Source organism: Callionymus lyra, chromosome 1 (assembly GCF_982586985.1).
Source record: "Callionymus lyra chromosome 1, fCalLyr1.hap1.1, whole genome shotgun sequence".
NCBI classification, from domain to species: domain Eukaryota; kingdom Metazoa; phylum Chordata; class Actinopteri; order Syngnathiformes; family Callionymidae; genus Callionymus; species Callionymus lyra.
Window position 1 is genome coordinate 32,254,855 of NC_141818.1, and position 23,702 is coordinate 32,278,556.

At 43.9% G+C, this 23,702-nt stretch overlaps 1 protein-coding gene across 1 annotated transcript in view; it reads left to right on the top strand.

Moving 5' to 3' along the window:
- Positions 1 to 10,645: 10,645 nt before the first annotated feature.
- The window catches only part of LOC148089055 (glutamate receptor ionotropic, NMDA 2A-like), a 77,598-nt gene continuing 64,541 nt past the window's right edge, over positions 10,646 to 23,702 (top strand). Inside the window, exons 1-2 of the mRNA XM_087802520.1 lie at positions 10,646 to 10,815; positions 11,214 to 11,405. Of these exons, the coding sequence (XP_087658646.1) occupies positions 10,798 to 10,815; positions 11,214 to 11,405 (210 nt within the window). The 5' untranslated portion in view covers positions 10,646 to 10,797. The remainder of the gene's footprint in view (positions 10,816 to 11,213; positions 11,406 to 23,702) is intronic.

The window sequence follows — 23,702 nt, forward strand, 5'->3', positions numbered from 1 at the left end:
ACGTTTTCAAGTTATTATATGAAAGAAAAGCTTTATTATTGTTTTGATATAAAAAAAAAAAGAGAAATTCTCATTTAATTATTTTATGTGCAATAAAAATAATTGAATTTCATTATCTACCAAAATATTTCAATGCTTCAACACAAACAGAGCCTCAGTCATGAGTTTGTCTGTGGACTAGATGTTGTGAAGCATAATAAATCAAAGGCCGAAGTTGTTGATCGGAAACTGAAGAAGACAGAGCGCAGCTGGACGGCCCACACCCTCCTCATGTTCTGGTGGTTTTGACTGATTCGTGCCAGCAGCGAGTGTTTTCTTGTGTCGCAGCAGGAGGCTTCAGAAGCTTCTTCAGGATCAAATAATGATGATGAAACAATCATTACCACAGAGGTTCAATGAATATTATTAAAAACGTATCAGTGTCAAGAGTATTGTTTTAGTAATAACAATAGGGGCCACATAATATCTATTATTTCTGGGAGAGAGAAAAATGTAACTAATTATTCATAAAAAAATAACTTTGACTTTGCTATATTTAAAGTTTAACTAGTCATGAATATTGAATGCAGGGTTCCCTCCACGAGGTAGTGCCTTTTTTTTTTAGTACTTGTCACACATTCATTTTGAATAAATCGCAAACTCAACAATGGATATAAGTAAGTAAGTAATTATTTGTAAAGCGTCTTTCTCAGACCAGCGTCACAAAGTTTTTTTAACAATCAAAAACAATAAACAGTTAAAATACATGCTTTGATAGGCATAGATAACATTGAGACAAACGCAACAGCCCCAAGAAAATTAGGAAAGGATTTCTCTCCTCTGGTCCGGAAGCGTGTTCAGGAACCATCAGTGGATCCTGATCCACAGACCTCAGAGCCCGAGCTGGGGTGTAAGGCTGGATCAGATCACTGATGGAAGGAAGAGCCTGATCATGAATAGATCTGAAAGTAAGAAACAGAATTTTAAAATTGATCCTGAAAGAAACTGGCAGCCAATGCAGAGATTTAAGGATTGGGAAAATGTGAGTTCTTCTACTAGAGCAGCTCAGAATTCTCGCTGCAGAGTTTTGTATCAACTGCAGGCGAGACAGCTCCTTCTTGTTTAGACACGAAAATAAACTGTTACAATAATCTAAACGAGAAGACACAAAGGCGTGGATTATAAACTCCAGGTCGTGTTGTGACATCATCAAATTTATAAATGTTTCTCAGTTAAAGGAAACAGCTTTTGGTTAATTTTTATGCAGTGTTGAACTAGAGACATGTCTTTGTCAAATACAACACCCAGGTTTATAAGGCTCGTTTTAACAGACTTGTCTAAGACACCCAAGTACTGACTCAACCCTGGAATAAAGTGGCATCCCTCATCCCTCCATCGCCTTAGTAACGGTTACCAGAACAGCTCCTGTAATGCTCTGCCAGCCAGCAAACCAGCTGCCCATCCTTTTGGCATAGAAACATAGAAGTAGAATAAACAGTATTGTTGTCACCACTCAGCTGTCACTAAATAGAGCAGGGTGGCATCATGGGAATTAACTGTTTTGTTGGCACCATAAGTAAGGCAGGTGCGATGATTAGTGCCTCTTGCTAAGTTCTCTGTTGTTCAACTGTGTCGGTTGTTTGTAACAATGTCCAATGAAATGAAGGTTTGCCATTTCTGTACACACATTAAAATATGCAGTACAGTACCACAGAAGGTGAACATGGTGGGGGATCACCTATTAGCACAAATATACAGTTTTAGTTATATTATGAGGGTCAAAACATGAAGTTGGATTGGCCCCCAAATGTGGGACGTTGAAGACGCTCTGGTCTCTATCACTGGCTGGTCAGTGACGACGAAACACTTGGAGGCGAACCTTCCAACAGGAAGTGTGATTCTGTGATTCAGCAGGAGTTTTGTCCTGCACCAGTGTTGCATCTCGCTGAATTATTAATCTCCCTGAGGTTCCAATCCTGCTCGTGTCCACTCTAAAGGTTAAACAAAGATTGAAAGTTGGGCTTTGGTGAGTTCGGCCAGGGGGGAGGTTTGAGGTGGGGCGGGGGGGTGCTCGGCCTCACGGACGGAGGGAAATATAATCAATGTGTGAGTGATGGTCGATGAGAAGCAAACACACTCTTGTTCGGGTCATACCTGCACCAGAGACGTCAAGAAGAACAGCTTATTCTATGTATTGTGATGTCCTTGAGTGCTGGTCATGCTAGTACAGCTAATATGCTAAGAAAGAAAGGCTGTGGCGCCCCCTACCTGTGATGAACGAGTGCCTGTCACTCCTGAGTTGTCTTCAGGGGCCGACAAAGCAGATGCTTCTCCACACTTTTTCCAATTCAGAACTTTGGCCCCTGCTGGAGACTGAAGTCACTTCCTGCGTGTGTGTGTGTGTGTGTGTGTGTGTTTCGTCTGACAGTTGGACACAGTTTGACGTCCAGAACCGTGTCCTCGCACAGACGGTCATCACGGCTTCGGCCCCGGAGCGCTGGGAAACCGTAGCCACACGACTCCTTCACGAACGAGACAAACACGCCGGAGCGCTTAAGCTGAGGTTCTGGTTCCGAGCAGATTTGATTGACAGGTCTGCTGGTCATAACCCAGAACAGGCTTACGTGCTGTCGCGTGCTACACTGGAACCATCCTGAATATTTCAGCGGGCGCCAGTGTTCCGGAACAAACTCTCTCTTTGTCCTTCTGTGTGACTCACAGAACGCTCTCGGCAAAAACACTCACCAGCACTTTTCATGTCACAAAACACTTCTGGTCCGATCTGAGATGCTCCGTCTGCTGCTGCCTGGCACAGGAAGTGATGTCGTGGCCGAGCGTTCGCCCTCTGGTGTCCAGCACAGGTAGGACTCCAGCTTCTTTATTAAGATCTGTGAGTGATGACACTGTCATGTGACATTTATACCGAATGAGACAGGAAGTAAAAAATGATGCCATTTTTAAGACACCGAAAAACTCCACTGGTGACATTTTCCTGAGACCTCTTTAAAAAAGGGGCGTGTCCAGCAAAGTTGAGGAGGCAGTTTTGCTCCTCAGTGATGAAAATCATGGAACCGACGAGTCGAGAGAAATTTCAATTTTCATATCATATCTTTCACCTGCAGATCCATCTCTTCAGACGACCCTCATTTTATCCATGTTTTTCTAGTGGGAGGAGTCCATGGGGCGAACCCTGGACCACATGGAGGATCTTTACACTGGTTCAGGAAGTTACTGAGGTGGCGATTAAAAAAAAAAAAAAGGCTAATCCTGGTTGTCTCTTTTACAGGACCCGCAACATGAAGTGAACTGTCAGGAAACCTAGTCTGCCGGTTCAAATCCTGTTTGCTCGTGAGCACCTCATGGCACCAGAGAGAGAGCACTCAGAGCTGGAGGGGAAACTAAAAATACTTCAATGAGAGCAGAGAAGCAGCTCAACGCTCACTTCATCCTCATCCTGATTCCTGGGAGCCTGGTCAGAACCTGAACACTGGACCTGAACACACCTAAACTGGACCCGAACACACCTCAACTGGACCTTAACACACCTGAATTGGACCAGAACACACCTGAAATGGACCTGAACACACCTGAACTGACCTGAACACACCTGAACTGACCTGAACACACCTCAACTGGACCTGAACACACCTCAACTGGACCTTAACACACCTGAATTGGACCAGAACACACCTGAAATGGACCTGAACACACCTGAACTGACCTTAACACACCTGAACTGACCTGAACTGACCTGAACACACCTGAACTGGACCTGAACTAACCTCAACCGGACCTTAACACAGCTGAATTGGACCAGAACACACCTGAAATGGACCTGAACCCACCTGAACTGACCTGAACACACCTGAACTGACCTGAACACACCTGAACTGACCTGTACACACCTGAACTGGACCTGAACTCACGTCAACTGGACCTTAACACACCTTAAGTGGACATGAAAACAACTCAACTGGACCTGAACACACCTGAACTGGACCTGAACACACCTGACCTGGACCTGAACACACCTGGACTGGACCTGAAAAGGACCTTAACCCACCTGAACAGGACCTTAAAACTCCTGAACTGGACCTGAACAAACCTGAACTGGACCTTAAAACACCTGAACTGGACCTGAACAGGACCTTAACAAACCTTAACTGGACCTTAAAAAACCTGAACTGGACATGAAAACACCTGGACTGGACCTTAAAACACCTGAACTGGACCTTAAAACACCTGAACTGGACCTGAACACACCTGGACTGGACCTAAAAAAAACACCTGAACTGGACCTTAAAACACCTGAACAGAACCTGAACACACCTGGACTGGACCTAAAAAAACACCTGAACTGGACCTTAAAACACCTGAACTGGACCTGAACACACCTGGACTGGACCTTAAAACAACTGAATTGGACCTGAACACACCTGAACTGGACCTGAACACAACTGGACTGGACCTGAACACAACTGGACTGGACCTGAAAAGGACCTTAACACACCTGAACTGGACCTTAAAACCCCTGGACTGGACAAGAACAGGACCTTAACAAACTGGACCTTTGACTTTTGAAGGAGGAGCAAATGCTTTGTTGACATTTGCTCAGGTGATAACATGACCCTGGAGTTCCAGTTCGCCGCCACGTCTGCGGAGAAAAGCACTCAGGCGTGTGAGAATGCACCTGAGGCTGCGGCGTCAACTCAGTCTTAAAAACAACAACAACAACAACACAATGCTGCACCTAAAGACGACCATGCGCTCCTGCAGCCTCCAGAGCTGTGGATCCTGCGCCCTGTGTTCAAAGGGCACGAGCATGCAGCAAGTCGCCTGGTTCACCAGTTTTGAGTCAAATTTGAGCTCACAAAGAGAAAGAGAATAATGAACCGAACACTCTGGAGAGCTGTCTGCTCTCCTCCGCCACATCTTCCTCTTCTGTCTGATCACACTTCTACACTGCCGCAGTACTTTCACCTCTTTAACCGTCACCTCGGATCGGAACCAGACGACACTGATGCTGCTCCTGAGGGGATGGATGGAGGAGAGATGTGTTGGACTGATTGACCAAAGATGGGAAGAGACGTCAGGGCGGAGGGATGGTGCAGCAGAATTTAGGGAGGAAGATGGATGAAGAAACAGAAGAGAGGGATGAAAAAACATGTATGTTGAACCAGAGTTGGGTCAGGACGGGTTTCCGTTTTTGAACAAACTGGAACAAGGTCGTGCTCCGTCCTCCTGAGACTTGGAGTAGAGCACCTGCCGTGAAAGACAAACACAAACAAAGACAGAAGAATGTTTGAAGTACTTCTCGCTAGATTAGCATAACACGCTCTGACCCTGTTCTCGCTCAACAGTTTTTTGATTAAACCCAGAACTGAAGACAGACGAACTCTGACATTCATTATTTAACTATCGAATGACCTTTTCCCGCCAACGGAACGCCTTGCGTCGGGCGAACGTGACGCAAGGCTCGGCTAATTGATTTGGCGTGAACTTTTCGAGGTGATCACGGCGCTGATGAGAAGTAATCACCCATCGCCGGGCAAACATGGACGGATGATCCTGCCGCGTAGGGGGATGTCAGACAGGTTATACGTGGCAAATCTGCGGCTGATGTGAACGACTGACTCACTTCCTCAGCAGGAACGAAGAGGAGATCTTGACGTCCACCAGATGTGACTCATGCTTCTGCAAGTGTGATCCAGCACAGAAGTCAAAGTTACTAGACTCAGCAACGGAAGGACATCTTGTTTCCAAAAAGGGAATCCGAAAGAAGTGAACATTTACACTTCCTGTTTATGCTGTAGAATCACAACTCCACGCTAACATTGTTTAGACACGAAAACTCAAAATGTGTTAATTCGCCAAAGATGCTAGCCCCAGCCCAGCTATGGACGACAATTCTTAGATGCTAATTGCATCTCCAAATAGCTCACAAGCTAGCCACAACCCTAGCTTGATTAACAATTCTTACGCACTAACTACGTCTCAAACTAGCTAAACATTCAAAGATGCTAGCTGCCACACATGCCTTATTAACAATTCTAAGATGCTAACCACAGCTCTGAGCTAGCTTACCATTCTAAAACGCTAACCACGGCCCAAGTTCGGTTTACAATTCGTAGATGCTAGCTAATTTTCTAACAAGCTAACTAGTCAAAGATTCTCGCCAAAACGTCTTTGTCAGTACAGGAGTAACACAATTACAATGTGCAAATCCAGCAACGACGCAGAGAAAATCAATCAACCTTTCAGACTTCATTACAGTATTAACAAACTGATGATGTTTTAATTGAATAGTTGATAGTGTTGGGCGACCGTTTTGCACAAGTGAAATCATTACAAAACTTTATTAGCGAGAGAAACGATTTCTTTAGACATGATTGTGACAATACGTGATGTTTTGTTTTAACTGTGTGTAAGTGTTGTTGTTTGCGTATGTGTGCAGTCTTGTCAGATCAACAATAATGTATTTAATTATAAAAGACATGATGCTTTGAATCATTACAAACAAAACAATGACCTGATTCATATAAGATGTTTCTTGAGATCTAGAATTAAAAATAATTCATAGTAAACTTTGATTCAAGCTATAAATTATGTTGTTGGATGAATAATTAAATAACATTTTCCACATCTTATAATTGACGTCATATACGGACCTCACTTCACATCATTAATTACTTAAAATATGATTATAAAGAAACTGGTTCAAGTAATAGTTGTTCTTTAAATCCAATTGCTTTTAAAGTGGTGTTTTATAAATGAATAAAGTTGAACCGTCGTTGATCACTATAAAATACTTACTTTAATTTTGTGTTTTTCCAATAAAGTAGTACTTTTGTAATGCAACTAAACTTTGATTGTTTGTCATTGCAATAAAGATTTCAAGAGTACTCCGTAGCGATGTGGATCCTGGTCTTGTGAGCAACTGGTCTTGGTCTCCAAGTCCACAAACAAACATGTAAACATACTTTGAAGTGAGCCGCTGGGTTTGTTGTCATGGAAACCTGTGTGAAAAGTTTTGGGCCTCTCGTGGCCAGCGGAACCGGTAACGAGTCGGATCTCTGCTGCAGCAGCATGACCGAGTGATCATCAGGTGTCGTGTGGCTGCTCGTGGTTCAGACCCGGAGACCCGTGGAGTCCGAGAGAAGATCTGACGCTTTCACAGTTCTAGTGACTGCGACATTATCAAGTTGTCGCCATGGAAACCAAACGTCGCCCACATTCAAGTCGTATCTTCCTTCCTCTGCTTTACTTAATCCTATATTTCTGCCTTCATTGGACTCTGGAAGGTTCTGGTTCTGGCTCACGGGCTCGTGTCTGCTGACGCAACTGTTCCTCCTAGCATCATCTTTGCGGGGTTCACTCCGAGTCCTCACTGACGGACGACTCGTGGCTGCAGGCCCGGACCTTATCAATCAGACGGTTCAGACAACAGAGTCAAATTGTCTGCTGAGACTAGTCTGCAGACTGTCTCCGGATCAGTTGAGTCACTATTGAGTCCTTGACCAGTCACAGTGAGTCACTGTTGTGTCACTCTGCCGTCACTGTGGAGTCACTGACGAGTCACTGTTGAGTCACAGACCAGTCACTGTTGAGTTACTGTTGAGTCACAGACAAGTTACTGTTGAGTCACAGACAAGTTACTGTTGAGTCACAGACAAGTTACTGTTGAGTCACAGACAAGTCACTGTTGAGTCACAGACAAATCACTGTTGAGTTACTGTTGAGTCACAGACAAGTTACTGTTGAGTCGCAGACAAATCCCTGTTTAGTTACTGTTGAGTCACAGACAAGTCACTGTTGAGTCACAGACAAGTTACTGTTGAGTCACAGACAAGTCACTGTTGAGTCACAGACAAGTTACTGTTGAGTCACAGACAAGTCACTGTTGAGTCACAGACAAATCACTGTTGAGTCACAGACAAGTTACTGTTGAGTCACAGACAAGTTACTGTTGAGTCACAGACAAGTCACTGTTGAGTCACAGACAAGTTACTGTTGAGTCACAGACAAATCACTGTTTAGTTACTGTTGAGTCACAGACAAGTCACTGTTGAGTCACAGACAAGTCACTGTTGAGTCACAGACAAATCACTGTTTAGTTACTGTTGAGTCACAGACAAGTCACTGTTGAGTCACAGACAAGTTACTGTTGAGTCACAGACAAGTCACTGTTGAGTCACAGACAAATCACTGTTGAGTTACTGTTGAGTCACAGACAAGTCACTGTTGAGTCACAGACAAGTCACTGTTGAGTCACAGACAAGTCACTGTTGAGTCACAGACAGGTCACTGTTGAGTCACTGTTGAGTCACAGACAAGTCACTGTTGAGTTACTGTTGAGTCAAAGACAAATCACTGTTGAGTCACACACAAGTCACTGTTGAGTCAAAGACAAGTCACTGTTGAGTCACAGACAAATCACTGTTGAGTTACTGTTGAGTCAAAGACAAATCACTGTTGAGTCACAGACAAGTCGCTGTTGAGTCAAAGACAAGTCACTGTTGAGTCACAGACAAATCACTGTTGAGTTACTGTTGAGTCAAAGACAAATCACTGTTGAGTCACAGACAAGTCGCTGTTGAGTCACAGACAAATCACTGTTGAGTCACAGACAAATCACTGTTGAGTCACAGACAAATCACTGTTGAGTCACAGACAAGTCACAATCTGGGCACTATTGAGTCAGTGTTGAGTTACGGTCACCATTTAGTCACTGTTCACAGTCGAGTGAGTCTCGAGTCACTGTTGAGTCAGTAAACCGTTGAATAAATGTCTGTCAAGTCACTGTCGAAATGCAACGCAGTCACAGACGACTCACTGTTGAGTCACAGTGGAGTCACTACTGAGTCACAGTTGAGTTAGTTTTGAGTCACAGTTGAGTCTCTGTCAAGCCACTGTCGAAATGCAACGCAGTCACAGACGACTCACTGTTGAGTCACAGTGGAGTCACGGTAGAGTCATTGTTGAGTCACAGTTCAATATCTGTCCAGTCACACTCGAGTAACTGTTGACTCTCTTTGCCGTCAAAGTTGAGCGACTGCTGAGTCACAGTGAAGTCACAGTCTCGTCGCTGAGTCACTAGATTTCACTCTGGAGATCTCAGCGGCTTCTCGGTGGAGCAGCAGGAACACAGACGGACCAAGTCAGGCGTGAAGGGACTCGGGCAGGTCGGCCACTGTCGGCGAGTGCTGTTTATCTGAAGACCTGGAGAGTCAACTGCTCTTGAAGGTCTTGACGACTTGTGTGACCTCCAGGAACCTCGGGTGTGACGGAGAGTCTGACGCCACCTGAGGCAGGAATGGTGGGGAGTATAGCGGAAGCAGAGCTCATCGGTCCCCCGGAAATATTCCTCAACAGTAAGTGGGGCGTCCCTGCTGCTCCGCCGGGTCCACGTTACATAAGCGTCGGAGCAGCAACAGGTGGACGAGTCCTTCACTCATAACACAACCTCAAGTAATGCTGAGTGATGCATGAGGGATGAGGAAGGATGAATAGTGAATAGAGAGTCGAAGGAGTAGTGGAGGAGTAATGGAGGAGTGGTGGAGATGAATTAAAATTAATGTAGAGTGAGGAAGGAGTAATAAAGCAGCGATAGAGAGAGATGAAGGAGTGTCTTCAGGGTGAGGTAACACTGACTGGTGTAATTAAAGTTCAGATGTGTTGATTTAAGTGTGTGTTAAAGTGATGTGTGACTATTATATCATCATTGTGTGTCTGTTTGTACAAAACCCTTTTTTCATTGAAATGTTGACATTAGAAAATGGAGATGAAATCTTGTTTACAATAGCCCCGCCCACTCTGCTGTGAGCGGTCAAGCATCGAGGTGTGTCACCGCACGTCAATCCATCCAGGAAGTCTCCACCCCCCAAGGGGCTCGTTGTATAAACAAAGTGGCACGTGATCACACCTGGCATGAGGAGGAGGGAAGCCATCGTTACGTCATAATGGACTCTCGTAACCTCTCGTTCGCCCAGATTTCAGAGCCACGTTAAACAGTAATATGTTCAAAAAATGGTCATTATGAGGGACTCACTGCACCACGGAGAGAAAGACTTCAATACTTCAAACAAGTAGGTAAGAAAAATCGGGTGTTCGAATTAGTTGCACCTTAAGCCAAAAAAATAAAACAAAAAAATATATTTTCCTAGACCACTTGTCAGGAGAAATATAAATGACCAAACAAAAAGCATGAAAAACAAAGGCTTGACGTGAAAAACAAACGGAGTAAAAATAACTAGAGAGAAAAAAAACAAACTTCAACTGCACACAATTGACAGAAAGAAGCAATTAATTCTCCTCCTCTTTATCTACCCCATCTCTTCCACATCATCGCTCCTCTCCTCCTCCGTTCCTCACAGAGGGAGAGAGAGAAAGAGAGAGAGAGAGAGAGAGACTCCATCCGTACTGTGTGTTTTGATGTGTTTAGTGACGGAATCCCCTCATTCAGTCTCCAAGAGACTCCAAGAGGAGGAGGACTGGAGGAAGAGGAGGAGGAGGTGGTGGAGGAGGAGGACCTGAGTCCGGACTGCGGAGATTCCGAACCAGCGCTTCTCGATTCTGGAGTCTCTCACTGGTCTTCTCTGCGGTCGAGACCCAATTTTGACGCCTCCTGTCGGCAGGAATATTCCCGGGAGCAGCAGGAGGAGCAGGGGGGGGGGAAGAGGGGGTCTTCACGACGACAGGTGGATTATCGTGTTTTGGGGGTCGATGGCGGGAACACTGTTGGATTAATTTCCCGCTCCAGCCGAGGGGCCGAATGGAGTAACAGGCTGCGATGTCCTCTCCACCTGGCCGCCTGGAGAGATGTGTCACGGGAAGGGGGTGAGTCCTTAATTGGTCTGTTGCTGCGGGGTTCGGGGGTGCAGGGGGGGGGGGGTACGTTTGGGGGCACAGTCGGTTCTGGCGTTTTGTGTTACTGAAGTGGTCAGGTGTCTCTCGTGAACCCCGATACTCTATCTGGCCCGCGCACACCAGCACCGGTTACCGGGGGCCACAGGCTGGTCCCCCCACGAAATCTCACTCGCGGAGCTTCACCCACGGACGCAGATGCGCACCCACACGAAAACCACGCGAAGAATGTTTTTGAGATGAGTCACGAGTCTCGGTACCGAGTACCGATTCTGATGCCTGTCGTCGACACCCGCCGGGTCGTGCGTCATCTCGCGGAACCGATTCAACAAGTGAGGCTGCGAGGCTCAGTGTGTCTGTCTCTCCCGCAGATCAACTTTCAACACTTCTCCTCGCTCTTCACGGACGCCGTGAGAGGAACCCACGATGCTGGAGCACGGACGGGTCACGGCTGCCGCCCGCTGCGCGCGGCGCGTCGCGGCCGCCGCGTTCAACATTCCGCGCACGCTCGAGGACGGAGGAGCTCCACGAACCTGCTGCAGCGACGTCTGGTGACACCGAAGGTAGGCGACAACCAGGCGCTGCCACACACACACGCGCACACACACACACACACGCGGGCACACACGCGCGCCTACACGCACACGCGCCCGTCGCTAAGTGGCGCTGTTGCATCGCATCAGCGGCCTGACGGGCGCGCGTAATGAATTCACATCTCAAATTACAGTTTTTCAGGCTCTTGAACGCAGTCACGTTGTAGAAACACATTTTTCCTTCCGTTTTTCCTGCTGCTTCCCGTGCCAAGTCTGACACACACCGTGTCTCCTCTCATGCACACACACACACACACACACACACACACACACACACACACACACACACACACACACACACACACACACACACACACACACACACACACACACACACACACACACACAGTGGCATGCTTGAGTCTGATGTGAAATGATGCTCTCCAGCTCTGTCGTAAAGAGAAGCACCTGATGTTCTGAATCTGGATCACATTTAGAAAAAAAACTATCCCCCCCCCTCATCCACACCCCACCCCTTCTCTCCCTCTGCTCCTCCTTATATGTCGGTCTCAGTGAGGGGTGAGGCGGGGGTGAGTGGGGTGACGTTCCATTTTTCCAGAATGGTGGGAGACACAAAAGCAGATCAGCTCTGTGGGGCATTCAGCCTCTCACCAAAGCTCCAGTAAATCCGGGTTGTGATGTCGTAACACCTTGAAAAGCTCCAGTGCGTCGAGGCCGACTTTTTCCTTTTTCACTTTCTTTTGGCTGTTACGCCCTCCACCCCCCCCTTACCCTCCTCACCCCGGGGGCTCTCTCATGGTTTCTGACTGCAGTAAACAAACAGCCGAAGCACAAAAGTGGAAAATGGTCGGTGATGCGATGCATACGTGATGCTCGGCCCGATGTGGTTTCGCTTTGTAATTGTGTGCCGGGTTGAATCCGAGCGAGCAGCTTATTTGAGTTGTGCGATGGTTGTACGTCGGCGTGTGCTCGCCACGAACGGCGGTGAGATCATCTCCTACTTTTGTTCCACACTTTAAATAACTTAACAAGACTCCTTCGCCGACCCGGTGAGACGTCGGACCGCGTGGAGACTCGACCTCAGGGGTTCGAACTCTTGTTGACCTTCTGTTCATATTGATGCCTGTCAGAACGATACACTGGTGAGTTTGGACTTGAACCCTCAACCTTCCTCAAACAGGTCAAGTCCAAAGACGAGACCCTCTCTTTCTCCATCAACTTCTATCTCACCAATTCTTTTCTCTCTCCCCCTTTTCCTTATCTCCATCGCTCTCTCCTTTCTCCTTCTTCACCCCCTCTCTTTCCCCTCTCTCTTTTCCTCTTCTGCATGTTCTGTCGCTCAATCTCTCCAACTCCCACTCGATCTCCCCCTCTCCATATTATCTCTATCTCTGCTCCTCTCCGATCTCTATCATGCGTTTCTCTCCATGAGTGCGAACAAGGGAACAGACCAGCAAAAGTACTAAAGAAACAAACTTCGTATAAACAACCCCTTATTCATGAGAGGTTGTCACTCATGTAGCAATCCCGGACAAAGTTCACTAGGAAAACATTGGAAGCATAATTTTATTTATTAAAAGGGTTCTTTCTATTCTCGAAATCCAGTTAATGTCGCCATGGATACGCGGAGATGTGCGATCAAGCGGAGAGAGTTAAACTGACGAACGTGCTAGCGAGCTAACAAAGACCTCTTTCCTCTTCACGTTTCGATCTGAATATCTTAAAAGTACGAGCGTGTGTGTGGAAGCAACCTCACACGTGTGCGGTTCACTTGACTTTATTCATCTGTGTGTTGTTGCGGTTCAGCCAGAGGGTTCTCTGCATGTGTGTCAATGACTACACGTGTTAATGGTTACACGGATATTAAATATAAGGGTGTTATATGTGTGCTTTTTGGTCATGTGATGAGCAACTCGGACGAGAACCAAGTGTCGATACAGTTTTAAGACGTCGCGGCTTCGTATTATCAGTTTGACAGATTCAGTGTAGCACTTAAAATTGGGTTGAGGTCAGTAAATACTGGACAATTAATACATAAGGCTAATTATATAAGGCGTCCATTTTTGAGAAAATTAAAGGATTTTAATGAGTGCGTCTTATAGTCCGAAAAATATGGTAAATTGATCGATTATGTTGTCTAGAATTTAATACATTTCTCGACGTCAGTCTACAATAATTCATATTGTGGTTATAATTAAGACACCTCTGGTTGTTATACAACACAACTGCGAAAGAAAATTGTCAAATTGGAAAAAAATCCATTTCAGTCATGTACCCGGTTACCCAACGTTTAGAAGCTCTGGTTACACATGTAGAATTGTAAGCCATGACACTCCTCCTGTAAAACAAGTTTTGATAGATTTACCTGAGAGCAGCGAGTCATAGCATCTTCTTCTTCTGTGATTCTTATCTACTCGTCGTCAACTCTCGGGCGACTTGGTCTGATGGAGACTCGTTTACTGATGGTTCGTCCAGCAGCAGGTGGTCGTCGGTCGGGAAGACGGTGGACGCCGACAGAGCTGCGGCTGCGGAGAACCTTCTCAGCTCAGGCGTGCGACGCGTCGCAGACTGTGAATGAGTTATTTTTAGGTTAATGACTTCAGCGCCTCCTTTGGAATGTTTTGTTGGAGTTTCTGACCTGATTTCTGGCTTTGACGCCGAACGAGTGTTGACAACACGAACATCGAGGACGAGCACGTGTCCTACCAGACTCCTGGCGCCCGCCTCGTGTCGTTCTCACTTAAGTTTTGCTTCCTAAAGTCGGTGCCAACATGAAAGTTTGTTTTGGAGTAAGAAAACGTGGAGCGCCTGTTACCTCACCTGACCTGAAGAAATGTATCTGTGTCGAGGAGCTCGTCCAAACACCGCCAGTCGCGTTCAACACAGAGTCCTCCTACATGGTGTAAGAGAATATCCATACACTTAAACATTGCTATATTTTCTCACGATACCGTATTGAAATCCAACAGCAGTGTATCGATCATTTTTCTTTTCTGGTATGTGTTTCAATATCCAAACAAAAATGAATGATTTACAATCAATATATACGTTTTCAAGGCGTTTGTTAAATTTGTGTTGCAACCATCAAACTTCTCAATTTTATTTATTTATTTATACAGCACTTTTAAATAGTGCTTTTCATAAAAGCAAACAACTTCAGCTGAAAAATTACCCAAGACTGCACAGTAATAAAAGAAGGTAAAACAACACACGTTCCATTGAAGGAAAATAGTACTGAATAAAATGGTAAAACACTGCAAATAAAGGAGAGTAAAAGCCCATTGATGAATCCAGTTAAGGGTTTAAAGGCGACATCACATAAAAGCCAGTCTATAAAAGTGTTTTTTTAAAAGAAGGCACAGACTCAGCCAGTCTCATCTCCTCGGGCAGACCGTTCCAAAGTCGAGGTGCCCTAATGGAGAAGGTTCTGTCCCCTTGACTGTGGAACAGCTAACAGGGCCCGAGGATCTAAGACTGCGAGCCGTTATAGGGGGTCAGCATGTCTGCGATGCAAGAGGGAGCCAGACCACGGCGAGCTTTAAAAGTAATCAGTACAAGATTTAAATCAGTTCTAAAATGCACAGGAAGCCAGTGCAGTGAGGCTAACACTGGGGTGATGTGATGACGTCTGTTAAAACCAGTTAAAAGTCTAGCTGCTGAGTTCTGGACCGGTTGAAGTCCAGAGAGGGATTTTTGAGAGATGCCAGAGAGGAGGGAGTTTCAGTAATCTAAACGGGAGAAGATGAGGGTATGGGTGAGTTTTTCCAGGTCGGGTTTATTAATCACGGGTTTGATTTTTTTAAATTATTTTGAGCTGATAAAAGCATGACTGAACGGTTTTCTAGATCTGTTGGTCAAATGAAAAGGGATAAAACGAGTAAGACTTCTGGACGCTAGACGTCCTCCACAGCTAGAGGTGCATTGAAATCCCGGTGATGACTGGGGGTGAGAGGATACAGAAGATCCCAGCATCTTTTTTTTTAAAGCAGATGTTTGGACAAATTTTGGTTTGAAAACAAATGAAAGCAGTTGCAATTTGGTCAAGAGTCATGTGATCTGTAAATTCTGCAACACCAGAGTCAAGTACTGGACAATACTACACATATATATGTTGTTGTTCCTACATTATCGAAACATACAGCATGAATTGCCAGATTCTTGCCAATATATACCCCTAACACCCACGTGATGTTCCGGTGTGTACTTGGCAACTCCTGATGATCGTTTATTCTTTTCAAACAAGGCAGATCTACACTCTGCAGTACATGTAGGACTATTATCTGAAACTATTCTATTCAAACAAACTTCCAAATTGATTTGTTGTAAAGTTAGCAGTGCGCCCTCACTTTAGAACAAGTTCAGAGGTGTCCGTCTCCACTCTGGACCCACCTGAACACTTGAGGGTCAGGTGATCCCAATAAAAGACGCTGGTTGTTCTGCTCCAGCTCTGGCATCGTCTCATAAGACTGACATTTAATTAAAGGTGATGAAGGTGATCGCTTTGAATTATTCCTTCTTAACAAGACTCCAGAGTCGACCGCAGGAAGCGTTTCTCCTCCGTCGCACTTTCCTAATGAGCCTCGTCTGTCTGAAGTGATTCACCACTTCATCCTTCTTCGAGGCTGACTAGAGGCTTCAGACGCACACGCCTCAGCCGAATTTAATGACCTGAAATGAGGAGGCGGTCCGAGCCGAGCCGGTCGGTCCGTTCCAGACCAGACCCAGAACACAAGTTGAAAAAAAGAATGACTTTTTTCGGCACTGAAACAGAAACGACTCTTACTGTAGCACACAAGTGGACAGGGTTTCAGATGCTGCATCCTGGTCACTGGGAGTAGACAAGAACTCGTCTTAGATTCATGGTGTCATGAAGTTCATGCACGACGACATAAACATTATTATCATGACAAATCATCTGTCCTCGTGTTTTGTAACCATTGACAATGATTCCACGATCTGGGTCAGTTCTTGAGTCAGTTTATTAGTCCATCAGTAGGAACAACAAGGAACGATCTTCAGATATTGCGCACTGTTCTTGTGAGATTATTTTGGGCCTCAGAACCAACTCACTCTGGCTGTGAGAGGGTGAATGAGTGAAATGATGTGTGAGTGGAAGAGTAAATATGAGGGTGAGTGAGTTAGAGGTTAAGTTAGTATATAAGATGGTTAATGAGTGAGTTAGTTAGTTGAGTGTGAGTGAGTGGGTGAATGAATTAATGAGTCAGTGAGAGTCAACGTTTGTAAGAGAAAAAGTGAGGACATCTATTTGTGAGTCAATAACTTAGTTTGTAAACGATTGTGTGAGTTATTTTAGTGAGAATGTGAGTCAATAAGCAATTTGTTAGTGAGTGAGTTTGTTTGTGCATTTGTGGCTAAGTGAGCGAGTTATTGAGCCAGTAAGAGTGCAAGTTAGTGAAAGATTGAGTATGTTTGTTCGCGAGTTAGTGGCTGAGAATGGGAGGCAAATGTACTCACTCACACTCTCACTGACTCATTAACTCACTCACTGAGCCACTAACTCATAAACAGAACTTCTAACTGTGCTTCTTACTGACTACATTCTCAGTCACTAACTCAAATACAAACTTAGTCACTCGCACTTTCACTGAATCGCAAGTAAGTCTGTTTATGAGTTAGTGGCTGGTTGAGTGAGTTAATGACTTAATGAGTCAGCGAAATTGTGAGTAAGTACGATTGTATTCGAGTGAGTGACTGAGAATGTGAGTCAGTAAGAGAGTATGCATCAGTTTATGAGTTAGTGACTCAGTTAGTTTGTAAATGACTGAGTCAGTGATAGTGTGATTGAAAGTATGAGCCTGTCCCTCTCAGCTATATGGCTGTTGTTATTTCTGTGATAACCTGTCAATGATCTGGTCTACTGTTGCCATTGATGCTAACTGCCAGTGTTAGTGTCGATCGTCCACGTGGAGGTCGGCAGACATTCCTTAGGAAGATGGACGTGTGTGAAGCTGCTGCCTCCATGAACGTGCTGCTTTTTCTAGGTTTCCTAAAAGTGCTGATGAGCCTTGTTGGAGTTTGTGAATTATTCATATTGAATCTTTAATTTCTGCTGAAACCTTCCTCAGCAGCTACAGCCTCACAACACCCAAGTGAACGTACAAATCCTCAGGTCCAGATGAAGCTCAACTCCCCTCTCTTTCTTTTTCTGTAATCATCTTTAACTTCTTTTAAATGTTGTCTTTAGTTTATTTTTTTTATTCTCTCTGAGTTTCTCTCTGTCCTCCTGACATTTATGTGGTTTTGGAGAGCAGCGTGAGATCAGGGGAGAGAACGAAGCTCAGATCTTGAGTGTGACAAGATGTGAGGAGACTTATTGAGGTGAGACTAAATGTTGGTGTTCTAATTTGGGTCTGTGGACCGCTTTTCGTGTATTCAATTACTGACAGAGTTAATGATATAAACATATAAGAAGATGTAGCGAGACATAAGGAGATATAGGAGACAAGACATGGCAAGAAGTACTGTAACAAGATGTAACAGGACGTGAGGATATGTTACAAGACAAAGGGACATTTAATTAAATGAAAGACGTGATAAGTTGTGATGAGATGTAACAACACATGAGAAGATGTAACAAGACATGAGGAGATGTAACAACAAACCAGGAGATGTAACAAGACATGAGAAGATGTAGCAAGACTTGAGATGTAACAAAAAAATGAAGCAATGTAACAAGACAAGAGGACATTTAACAAGACGTAGAGGGACATGTAACAACACATCAGAAGATGTAACAAAACTTCAAAAGATGTAACAAGAAATGAAGCAATGTAACTAGACAACAGTCTTGAACCATTATAACAACTGCACAACAAGCCAACCAACCCAGCCCACTTCGACTCTTTCAGGCCCAAAGAGTTCAAGTTCACCATCTTGTGGTGTGGGGTTTCAAAAGACGACAGCTGACCTCCTCTTTCCTGTCAGTCTGTTGGCATTCTACTACAGACTTTTTGCACCACCTCATTGGCAGAGGTGATGTTGCTTCTTGCTCTCAGGTTGTCCACCGATGTAGTTGTCATTTTGAAAAGATTGCCCAGTTCGGTACAGCCAGCTTCTCTCAGGCTGGAGCGCGACTGGCGGTCTGCATCGCCTGGCTTGGCAAAAGTTATTAAAAAACAGAGGTTCCCTTAAGAAACCACATGCCTGGTCTTTTATCTGGGGTTTCTGCAGTATTCAAGATTCACCATGCCTGCAGGACCGAGCTGTAAAAGCTTGTCAGTCCGGCGTGGTCCACAACCTCATGCTGCAGAAGGAAGAGATGTTTCCCAGAACAGAGAATGTCCATGATGACCCTTCGGATGTCCCCTACCAGGCTCCTTGGTGACGTCTTAGCATTAAATCTGAGTCAGAGAGCCGAGGCGACAAAATCATTGACAGTTGGGGGAGCAACCAGTTCCATTAAGACACCCACAAATCCTCTCCCAGTTCTTCTTTTGAAAACCCTCTGTGCCCAAAAATCACTCCCAGTCCTTTCCCTGATCTCCTGGCAGACTTGGCACTGCCGATGCCTCCAATCCCCCACCAAAAGTGCTTCACTTTTTATAACGAATAGCTAACCTGTAGAGCTGACCGAAGATTGGACAACCATGCCTGATACCCCGCTGCACTGGGATGGGCCGCTGTCTTCATTAAGCCCAGTCCAAGACCACATGAGTGCAGACAGCAGACTATGACTTTTGTCCTGTCAGCAAATGACATTAGAAGATATATCAAGACATAAAGGGATGTAACAAGAAGTGAAAAATGTAACAAGACGTGAAAAGGTGCAACAAGAAATGAAGAAATTTAACATGGTGTGATAACGTGTAGAACGACGGGAGGCAATGTAAGGATACAGAAAGATGTACTGTTAAAAAGTGAAGATCTAAGAAAACATGAGCTGATGTAACAAGACATGAGAAGGTGTAAAAGAGAGACAAAATGTAACAAGACATGACAAGATCTGACGAGACATTACTGTAAAAAGAAATGAGGAAATGTAACATGGTGACAAGATGTAGCAAGATGGGCGGCAATGTACGGAGACATAAGGAGTTCTACTGTTAAAAAGTTAAGCTGTAAGAAAATATGAGAAGTTGTGACAAGTTGTGGGATGTCACGTAATAATATTTGACGAGATGTAGCCAGACAAGAGGAAGTGTGATATGGAGACTAAATGTAAGAAGACATAACAAGATCTGACGAGTCATTACAAGATGTAACAAGAAATGAGGAAATGTAACATGGTGTGACAAGATGTAACAAGATGGGCGGCAATGTACGGAGACATAAAGAGAATTACTTTTTAAAAGTAGGAATGTAAGAAAACCTGAGAAGCTGTGAAATGATGTGAGATGTAACAATATTTGACGAGATTTGGCCAGACAAGAGGAGGTGTAATTTAGAAACAAAATGTAAAAAGACATGACAAAATCTGACAAAATATGACAAGATTTGAGGAGATCTAACCACTCATGAGAAGGTGTAACAGGGAGACAAAATGAAACTAGACATGAGAAGATGTAACAAGACATGAGAAGATGTAACAAGACATGAGAAGGTGTAACAGGGAGACAAAATGTAACTAGACATGAGAAGATGTAACTAGACATGAGAAGATGTAACAAGTCATGAGAAAGTGTAACAGGGAGACAAAATGTAACTAGACATGAGAAGATGTAACAAGTCATGAGAAGATGTAACAAGACATGAGAAGGTGTAACAGGGAGACAACATGTAACTAGACATGAGAAGATGTAACTAGACATGAGAAGATGTAACTAGACATGAGAAGATGTAACAAGTCATGAGAAGGTGTAACAGGGAGACAAAATGTAACTAGACATGAGAAGATGTAACTAGACATGAGAAGATGTAACAAGTCATGAGAAGGTGTAAAAGGGAGACAAAATGTAACTAAACATGAGAAGATGTAACAAGACATGAGAAGGTGTAAAAGGGAGACAAAATGTAACTAGACATGAGAAGATGTAACAAGACATGAGAAGGTGTAACAAGTCATGAGAAGGTGTAACAGGGAGACAAAATGTAACTAAACATGAGAAGATGTAACAAGACATGAGACGGTGTAACAAGTCATGAGAAGGTGTAAAAGGGAGACAAAATGTAACTAGACATGAGAAGATGTAACAAGACATGAGAAGGTGTAACAAGTCATGAGAAGGTGTAACAGGGAGACAAAATGTAACTAAACATGAGAAGATGTAACAAGACATGAGACGGTGTAACAAGTCATGAGAAGGTGTAAAAGGGAGACAAAATGTAACTAGACATGAGAAGGTGTAACAGGGAGACAACATGTAACTAGACATGAGAAGATGTAACTAGACATGAGAAGATGTAACAAGACATGAGAAGGTGTAACAGGGAGACAAAATGTAACTAGACATGAGAAGATGTAACTAGACATGAGAAGATGTAACAAGTCATGAGAAGGTGTAACAGGGAGACAAAATGTAACTAGACATGAGAAGATGTAACTAGACATGAGAAGATGTAACAAGTCATGAGAAGGTGTAAAAGGGAGACAAAATGTAACTAAACATGAGAAGATGTAACAAGACATGAGAAGGTGTAAAAGGGAGACAAAATGTAACTAGACATGAGAAGATGTAACAAGACATGAGAAGGTGTAACAAGTCATGAGAAGGTGTAACAGGGAGACAAAATGTAACTAAACATGAGAAGATGTAACAAGACATGAGACGGTGTAACAAGTCATGAGAAGGTGTAAAAGGGAGACAAAATGTAACTAGACATGAGAAGATGTAACAAGACATGAGAAGGTGTAAAAGGTCATGAGAAGGTGTAACAGGGAGACAAAATGTAACTAAACATGAGAAGATGTAACAAGACATGAGACGGTGTAACAAGTCATAAGAAGGTGTAAAAGGGAGACAAAATGTAACTAGACATGAGAAGATGTAACAAGACATGAGAAGGTGTAACAGGGAAACAAAATGTAACTAAACATGAGAAGATGTAACAAGACATGAGACGGTGTAACAGGGAGACAAAATGTAACTAGACATGAAGAGATGTAACAAGACATGAGAAGGTGTAACAGGGAGACAAAATGTAACAAGACATGAAGAGATGTAACAAGACATGAGAAGGTGTAACAGGGAGACAAAATGTAACAAGACATGAAGAGATGTAACAAGACATGAGAAGGTGTAACAGGGAGACAAAATGTAACAAGACATGAAGAGATGTAACAAGACATGAGAAGGTGTAACAGGGAGACAAAATGTAACTAGACATGAGAAGGTGTAACAGGGAGACAAAATGTAACTAGACATGGGAAGATGTAACAAGACATGAGAAGGTGTAACAGGTAGACAAAATGTAACTAGACATAAGAAGCCGTAACAAGACATGAGAAGGTGTAACAGGGAAACAAAATGTAACTAGACATGAGAAGATGTAACAAGACATGAGAAGGTGTAACAGGTAGACAAAATGTAACTAGACATGAGAAGATGTAACAAGACATGAGAAGGTGTAACAGGTAGACAAAATGTAACTAGACATGAGAAGATGTAACAAGACATGAGAAGGTGTAACAGGTAGACAAAATGTAACTAGACATGAGAAGATTTAACAAGACATGAGAAGGTGTAACAGGTAGACAAAATGTAACTAGACATGGGAAGATGTAACTAGACATGAGAAGGTGTAACAGGGAGACAAAATGTAACTAGACATGACGAGAGCTGACGAAACATTAAAAGATGTTAGAAGATTTGAGGAGATGTAACAAGACATGAGGGGGTGTAACAAGAGACAAAATGAGACATGAATGTAGCAGAAGGTTGAGTTGAGATTAAGCGGGACAGTTGTTACCGTGGCAGCGAAGTGTAGGCGGTCTTGAGTCTGTTCTGGTTTGTGTGTCGATTATTGTTTCGTAAGGGAAATAGTCACAAATGCTTGAAAGGTACACATAAATATCAAATCTTAAAGAGAAGGTATGAAACAAGCACAACTCCCGAAATCCGTTCATGTTCTGGCGGGAACGCATCATCGCAACAAATACACACACATAGAGACTCATTTATTTGTTCATAAATTGTTACCGTGTCAGGAATCGCAAAAGTCATGTGAGTGACGGGAGTAGGGGATGATTCACTTTTCAGATGCATGTGGATTAATTCAAAATTACACATCTGTAAATAGAGTTATGCAGTAATACACTCTCATATTTTTAAACTTTTAACGCACTTGTGAACGTTTGAACGACAATAGTGCCCCAGAACATTCTTCTGTTTATGAGTGCTCCGGCACTCTGCGTTATGAAAGTAGCAGTTTACCAGGATCACAAAAAGCTCCCTTGTTTATTCATGAAGTTTAGAATCACTTTAATATTCACTTTTCTTTTTGTCGTGGTTCTGGTTCTGTCCACTCTGCGTTCATCATCTGCTCTTCGGGTAGGAGTCACCGCTGCTCCTTATTTAATAAATCACAACTTCAAAACACGAGTCCTCGTCAGGAGATTTCAGGCTCTATCCATGACATCATCTGGATCATCTGGGTTATTGGTTCAAATGCTCTCCGCCCAGTCGGCGCAGCAGCGTGACATCAGATTGTCTAACGTGTCGCTGCTTCTGCTTTGAATAATTAACAGTCACATGATTCGTCAAGCAGCGTTGCTGTCAACTCACGGATCCAGGTCAGAGTCCACACCTCCAGACATGGTCCAGACCTTTACCTGTGGACCCTCACCTGCAGTCAACCACTCCTCATCTTCATCATTCCTCATCTTCATCATTCCCCATCTTCATCTGTCCTCATCTTCATCACTCATACTCCTCCAAAACTATTAAAAAAGAAAATAAAAATGTAACGGATGCTGAACTTTTTCAAGGTCAAAGCTGCAGAGAGGATTATCTCCTCCCCTCTTCCCTCCTTCGTCATCCTCCTCTCATTCCCTCGTTTCATCCTGACTTGTTTCTTTTCATCTCTTCCTTTATTTCCCAGATCTTGTTCTTGTCCCTCGTTTCTTCTCCTCTCTCCCCTCATGCACCATCTGTTTCATTCACTTTCATTTTCCACTCCCTTCTTTCCTACTTTTCCTCTTTAATCGATTGCCCTGTATCTTCTTCACCTTTCTTCCTCATTGTAACTTTCCTTTTCCCGCTCTTACTCCATCTTTACCATGAAGATGATTATGCTGAATATAAACCAACATCCTCTAGAATCTCTCTGGAATCACTTTTGTGACTCACAGGTTAAGTTGAAAAGTTAGAATTGCAGACACAGGTTCAACGGTTGTGACATCACCCTGTA